Genomic DNA, 7105 nt, shown 5'->3' with positions numbered 1-7105 from the left:
TCTTGTCGCGGGATGCTGAGGCGACCAGCTGTCCGTCAGGCGAGAACACCACCGCGTTGACATAGTCTGTATGGCCCTCCAGCACGCTGCGACATGCGTCCCAGTCTGCGTCTCTGTCAGACAGCATCTTCACTTCCCGAAGGGCCTGATCAACCAATGTCTTCCTTACAACGCTCGCCTCTGGTGCAAAGACAAGCGCTGACGAGTACACCTGCAGAGGTGCCTCTGCTAGAATGGAACAGAAGCGCAGCACAAACCTGTTCGCATCGCGGAGGAAGCCTGCACACCCGCTTGTAGGTGACTGAGTTCACAGTCAGTGTCTGTCTTGTCGTGTCTGCCACGCACCGACTCTTACCGCTACCAACGCCTGCAGCCTTGCCAGCAGGCGCACGCACTGGCCTGTCTCCCCCATCAGACTCATCGCTTCAAGCCAGTGCAGCAAATGCGTCTGGAGAAAGACGTGCACTGCATCTTTATCTGCAATGCTCTGTTGGCTACGCTCAAGATGTTGCACCCAGTAGCGGCACGCGTACTGCAGCTCAGGCGGCATGCTGCTGGCCACTGTCTCTTCTTCCACCTCGCTTCTCAGCGTCCCAGGCTTCAAGAGGCTGCACATATCTTGTCGAAGGCCATCAGGTGCATACATGAGCTGAAGACAGCAGGACGCCAGCTTCTTGTGTGCGCTCCTCTCCTCTACCCAGAAGCTGTCGTCGCCGCACCTGTCTTTGCTGAGGAGGAAGTCACGAAATGAAGGGTGGTGCAGACGAAGCAGCTGGGTCCGGTCTTCTGAAATGTTCAGAATGGCATGCAGGTCTTCAAATGTCTGGCGAACGTCTTCCTCTACCACGTGGAGGAGTGCACTTAAACCACTGGCAGATAGAGGCGACAGCAGCACCACAATGCTTCCGAGAACGTACCTCAGCATGTTGCAGTGCTCTTCTCTCTCCTTGTCTGTGTAGTCCGCCGAGACTGAGCTCTTGAGTACAGTCACATAGATCTCGTTGAGATGCTTCTCTGGCGCGGCGACAGTGTTGCTGTCAGTGCACAGGATCGTCTCAAGCCTCTTAGCTGCAAATCGCTTTCCATCTCGGATGAAGCGACAGGCAGTGGCAGCCCATATGAACAGACCGCTTGCGCTCTGCACCAGCTGCATGATGATCTCTGCGCCAGGCCAGCCAGCGCGCATACAGCGTTCTCGCCCGATGGACTGAAGTCTATCTTCCAGGAAAAGGCCTATGTCGTGGTCAACGATCGACGGCGAGATGTTGTGCAACACAACGTCTTTGTGCTCTGTGTCTGCTACCTGCCCGAACCCGTGCCGGATCGGCACTTCCGGCCTGCTCGTCAGAAATACTCGGAGCCGGACGCCTGTCATTGACGTCCGCGCCTCGGCCAGCAGCTGCACGATGATGCGGATGTCGTACTCATTGTCGCACTCGTCGAGCGCGTCGACGACTACGACGTATATTTTCGACTCTGATTCCAGCTCGTGCAGCTTCGACAGCGGACGGCAGACGAGGTGCTGCCACTGATCGCGCAGCGACTGGCTCACAATGTCGCTCCGCTCTGCAACAGCGTCGCTGATGTGCTGTCGCACTGCTGGCACGCTGTGCGCAAGCTGCACCGCGATGCTCGTCACAAACTTGCCCGCATGCCCTACGTCGCCGCCGCCGCGCGAGAAGAAGAAGCTCGCTGCCAGCCGCTGCCTGTTGTGGTATCTGCGCGCCACGGTCCGCGCGATGGTCGACTTGCCCGTGCCCGCCAGCCCGCTCAGCCAGAAGATGCACCGCTCATCTTGGCCATCCGCCCAGCTGTGTATCTCGTGTAGGAGGTCGACGCGGGTATCAGGGAGGCAGGCAGGCTCGTGCTGCTTCGCGAACGAGTTAAAAGGCGCGTCGGCTGCCTGCGGTAGACGACCCAGGGTGTTCTCGTGCCCTAACGATGGGTTGTCAGCAATTCGTTCTTCTTGACAGCTCGACGGCCCTCGAGCAGTCCCGCAACGTACCGATGTGGACCGAGCCGTTGATGTTGTTGGCTTGGACGCTGGAGTATGCGTTGCCGAACGCTGTGTTAGATGTTGCAGAGACCATGGCATCGCTGCAGCAGCGCGTGCATCAGCGATGGAGTGTCGGCGGTGATGGTCTGCAGCGCAGTGCCTCCTCAGCCTCAGCCTGGCGGCCCTGCAGCCTGCAGTCTAGCAACCTCAATAAGTCAGCCGCGAGGACCAACGCTTGACCAAGCATGCATGCATGCGCCTGATCGTCGACTCGCTCGCTCCGCCGTATCGCCTGGATTCGCAGCGTATCCGATAGATTGTGGCCACATAGCTACACCAAGGGAATCTTTGCAACGCGATGGACACCGACAAAGTCATCCGGCTAGGCAAGTATCCTACGTAACGAACGTTGGAAGAATACCATCTTGAACGACCAGACCTCAATGCGTCCAATTCGTTCCAGTCTCGAGAGATGACATGGGAAGAACTGCTACAGGCGAGTGGAATATGGGATTTGTAAGTATGGTACTGACTCAACTATAGGACGTCCACGCTGCGCGCGTTCAAGTTGTGTAAGTTGCCGATAGAGCAGCCTTGTTTACAACTTAACATTGAATAGCTTCGCGTCTGCCAAATCGTTCGTGAGCACTGCACTACAACTCCAGGAAAAGCTAAGAGGCAAGCTGGAGATCCCCTCGTTCTTCTTTGACAGGATGTACCTTCAGCCAAGCGGCTTTTGCGGGTATGACGTCTGGCTGGACAAGAACGAGGAAGTGGAGTTCTACAGTATGTACGATAGCGTGGGAAAAGCTCATGACACCGTCGGGATGTCGCTCATCAGGCCCTAGCGTACTGGTCCCGCTTCACAGTCAAGCAGATGTACAAGCTCCAGCCGAAGAGGACGTTCACGCCACACATCTCCAACCATCACAACAGGGTCGGCAATTGGAACGCTGACTTTGCGATACATGGGCCGCAGAGCACGCGGCATGGGTGGGAATGGTACGAGATGGGGTTCTTCGCATGCTGGACGCAGTCGGGGTCGCTCACGCTGCTGTGCTTCGATCTGCCTGCCAGTGTTAGCAGCAGCAGCTCAATCTGGAAGTACCTACTCGTACATCAAGGCTGCACGAAACCTTGCGCGACAGCAGCCACCACGCTTGTATCGACTTTCATGTAATGTTGCGATGTTAGCAGTTCTTAGTAGAGCTTGTTTATATGTTTTTGGAGCTGCAATACTGCCTTAGTGTTGCTGTAGAATGAAGAAGTGTGTTTTACCGCCAAACAGGACACAGAACAGGCTTGGAAGATATCAACGCGGTTGTAATTTTAAGCTACAAAGGCATGCGCAGGTGTAGAATTGTTGACAGCAAATTATTACGTTCAGTGCATAACGCTTAGAGAGATGTGGTGGAAGCAAGACGCGTTCAGGATCGAAGTATTGGTAGTTGTGTTCGGCCTGGCGGGATGTTCGAATTGCAGGGAGGGACGTTAACGCGCCCCTCTGTGTGCCGAGAACCCCGCCCTATCGAGAAACACGAGGGTTACTTTGACTTCATACCACTTATATTATGCGCACACCGCGATATCTCCTATGCTGCTGTGCTAATCATATGTTGTAGGCAGCCCTCAGCATGCACGCACCTTCGCATCTCAAAACTACCATGACGCTGTCGCTGTCGCTCCATGTCTGTAAAGATATCTATTGCGCCAAAACAGATCTTCCCCTCTTCATCACCGCTTTCAACCTCCTGCTACTATTAGAACCTATATAAAGAGGTTCTGTCTAGACCTGCAGGCAGCACTATCGTCCTAGAGAGCTATTTTGCAGCCCAGTGGCTGCTGTTGTGTGAAGATGCATGCAAGGCGGCTACGCGCGTTGGTACTTGTAACGAAAGCGGCTGCTGAGCCTGGTTAGTGTACAGTCGCCCCGCAAGCCCTGCATAATCGCTTGTGCTGTAGCTTACCCCACAATACTAAGCTAAGCTAGCCTGACAGCCGCTAACCCATGTTGCTACACACGCGGTAGGAGAAAATATGCCCACCGCCAAAAGTCCTTCACAACAGCACCCTTAGTCTGCAACAGCCCTGCTTGAATTAAAGAAGCAAATAAGCTAGATTGTAGAGTATTACACTGGCTTTCCTCTTCAAGAGAAAGTAAACCCTAGTGTTTTGTTGTTATTATGTTATAGTCGTGCAAACAGGAGGCAAGGTGTTGGTGTTCGCAGTTTTAGTGAGGGAAAGTAGCTGTTCGCGGTGGGCTTATTTTCCCGCACCGCGTGCTACATCACCCTGCAGCTGTTTCCGCCCCCAATTACTCGTCCCAGCGACGGGCGCGCGCTGTCAAGGCTGTGTGGGCATGGAGGACAAGCCTTACCTACTGCGTTGAGCCCACAGCTCAGCCGCCTGCTCCTACCGCTCCTCACGCTCACACACACTCGCGCTTTCACGCCTTCACGCCCTCACGCCCTGCTGCTCCTGCACCTCCATGCCCTCGGGCGCGACGCACGCTGCCTCCTCCGTGCGGTTCAGCCCAAGCGCGTACGTTTGTCTGTCTAGCGCGCCCATTGACCTGTTTACCACGCCCATCGTCCGCGCGCCGACGCGCTACCCATGGCTCGGCGCCGGCTCGATGCTGCAGCGTACACGGTGGGATGGATATGCGCATTGCCCGTCGAGCTGGCGGCGGCGCAGGTGATGCTTGATGAGGAGCATTTGCCTCACGACGGCGTCACCTCGACCCAGTACACGCTGGGCCGCATTGGTAGCCACAACATCGTCCTGGCGTGTCTGCCAGCCGGCCAGATGGGCATCGGCGCTGCTGCGTTCAGCGCAGGGCAAGCCATGTCTAGCTTCACGTCAATCCGCTTCGGACTGATGGTGGGCGTTGGCGGCGGAGCCCCGAGCGCGGAGGCAGACGTGCGACTGGGAGACGTCGTGGTCAGCCAGCCGGCCTGGCAGCACGGCGGAGTGGTGCAGTATGACTTTGGCAAGACAGGACCAGGCGGACGAATGACGCGGACCGGATCACTGAATGCGCCGCCCAAGGTGCTGCTCCACGCTGTCACTCAGCTGAGGGCGTCCCGCTATCAGGCCAGTCAGGACAGAGGTTCCCTTGCAACGCATCTGTCGGCCTTTGATCAACAACCGTACTTCAGCCGCGAGAAAGCCGGGCCTGACGTCTTGTTTGAGGCGACATACCATCACGATGGCGGACTGACGTGCGAGCGGTGCAGCAAGGACCATGTCGTACTCCGGACTGCGCGGAGAGCTGACGAGGATGTGACCATCCACTACGGCACGATAGCGTCTGGCAACCAGGTGATCAAGGACGGGGCGACGCGAGACCGGCTGAGCAAAGAGCTGGGCGGGGTGCTGTGCTTCGAGATGGAAGCGGCAGGCCTGATGAACGACTTGCCGTGCCTGGTGGTGCGAGGCATCTGCGACTACGCCGACTCACACAAGAACAAGGCGTGGCAGCCTTATGCGGCAGCGACGGCAGCAGCGTGTGCGAAAGCGATCTTGTCACTCGTTCCCGCGGCAGAGGTGGTGAGGACCGCAGTAATGGGAAAAGCTTGCAAGTACCGCGTCCCCTTCATCCTGAAGGGTGTACCTGTGGGGAAGTTTGCAGAGCGGCCGAAAGACACGGAAGCGCTAGAGCGAGCGCTTCTACCGCAAGACAACATGAAAGAAAGGCGGTTGCTGGCAGCCTACGGACTGGGCGGCGTGGGTAAGACGCAGCTAGCGGCCAACTTTGCCCGGCGACAGCAGCACAGCTTCTCCTCGGTGTTGTGGCTGGATGGGAGCAGCGAGAGCAGCCTCAAGCAGAGCTTTGCGGCGTTTGCGAGCCGCATCCCAGCAGGACAGATCCCCGAAGCCAGCAGGCTGTATGCCGCAGGCCAAGGCGGGGACGTTGATGCAGTGGTGAGGGACGTGCTAGGCTGGCTGAGCATGGCGGACAACAGCGACTGGCTGTTAGTAATAGACAACGTGGATCGAGACGATCAACGGCGCGAAGACGACGCGGAGGCGTATGACGTGGGAGAGTACCTGCCGCAGGTTGACCACGGATCAGTGCTGATCACGACCCGTCTTCGGCATCTGGGCCAACTCGGAGAGCGGTGGGAGGTGAGGACGGTGGACAAGGAGCAGGCGCAGGCCATCTTCAAGACGTGGTACGGGAGAAGCGTGGGTGAGCATTTCAGCGTGTAGCTGCAGCGGCTGCAGTGGGCGCAGCGGCAGCAGGCGATACAGTAACGCTGACACCACCACAGGTCAAGAGGGCGACGAGCTGCTGGGACTGCTCGACGGGCTGCCGCTGGCCCTGGCGCAGGCTGCTGCGTACATGAGCGAGACAGGCACGAGCTTCGGCACCTACATCCGGCTGTACAAAGAGCAGTGGCGAGAGCTGATGGAGCCACACGACGGCAGGCGCATGCCGCTGCGGAACTATGCGAACGGCAGCGTAGCGACGACTTGGACGATATCATACACGGCTGTGAGGGAAAGGAATGAAGCGGCCGCGAACCTGCTGCTTCTGTGGGCGCATCTGGACAACAAGAGCTTATGGCATGGACTGCTGGCCGCGGCATCGCAGAAGTCGACCGTAGCTGCAGAGCGAACATCAGCATGGCTTCAAGACATGGCGCGCAGCGAGGTGAAGTTCATCAACGCTGTTAGGATGCTCCGGAGCTACTCTCTAGTAGAGGAGGCAGGGGACCAGACAGGCCACTCGACGCACCCGGTGGTGCACCAATGGGCACTGCACATGCAAGATGATAGGCAACAGACCGTGCTGTCATGGCTGGCAGTTGTGCTTGTTGGGCTAGCAGTGCCGATGAGGGACGAGAAGAAATACTGGGAGATGCAAGCGCGACTTCTTCCGCATGCCGAGCGGTGCGAGAAGAGCGTAGTGAGAGAGGACATAACGGATCAGGGAGCCGAGGATGGAGCTAGTGAGCAGGAGAAGGATAATAAGACACTGCTGTGGGCAGTCCACAACCTAGGTGATCTTTATGGCGATCAGGGAAAGCTAGAAAAGGCAGAGACGATGTACACGCAGGCGCTAGAAGGCTACAAGAAGGCGCTAGGGGACGATCACACGTCGAC

At 57.5% G+C, this 7105-nt stretch overlaps 3 protein-coding genes across 3 annotated transcripts in view; 2 read left to right on the top strand and 1 right to left on the bottom strand.

Moving 5' to 3' along the window:
* The window catches only part of BU25DRAFT_345970 (uncharacterized protein), a gene marked incomplete at both ends in the record, with an annotated part of 4110 nt that extends 2015 nt beyond the window's left edge, over positions 1-2095 (bottom strand). Inside the window, 2 exons of the mRNA XM_033703067.1 lie at positions 26-301; positions 362-2095. Of these exons, the coding sequence (XP_033559705.1) occupies positions 26-301; positions 362-2095 (2010 nt within the window). The remainder of the gene's footprint in view (positions 1-25; positions 302-361) is intronic.
* Positions 2096-2473: 378 nt separating this feature from the next.
* Positions 2474-3176, top strand: BU25DRAFT_460243 (uncharacterized protein; the record flags this gene model as incomplete). The annotated part of the gene is made up of 4 exons (XM_033710339.1): positions 2474-2512; positions 2540-2568; positions 2616-2782; positions 2845-3176. 4 exons carry the CDS (start codon positions 2474-2476, stop codon positions 3174-3176), a joined length of 567 nt encoding a protein of 188 aa, XP_033559704.1.
* Positions 3177-4609: 1433 nt separating this feature from the next.
* BU25DRAFT_345811 (pfs domain-containing protein) overlaps positions 4610-7105 on the top strand; it is a gene marked incomplete at both ends in the record, with an annotated part of 3848 nt that continues 1352 nt past the window's right edge. Inside the window, 2 exons of the mRNA XM_033703064.1 lie at positions 4610-6202; positions 6279-7002. Coding sequence (XP_033559703.1) covers positions 4610-6202; positions 6279-7002 — 2317 coding nt within the window. The remainder of the gene's footprint in view (positions 6203-6278; positions 7003-7105) is intronic.

Source organism: Macroventuria anomochaeta, assembly GCF_010093625.1.
Source record: "Macroventuria anomochaeta strain CBS 525.71 unplaced genomic scaffold BU25scaffold_25, whole genome shotgun sequence".
NCBI lineage: Eukaryota > Fungi > Ascomycota > Dothideomycetes > Pleosporales > Didymellaceae > Macroventuria > Macroventuria anomochaeta.
This window is presented reverse-complemented; position numbering and strand designations above follow the sequence as displayed.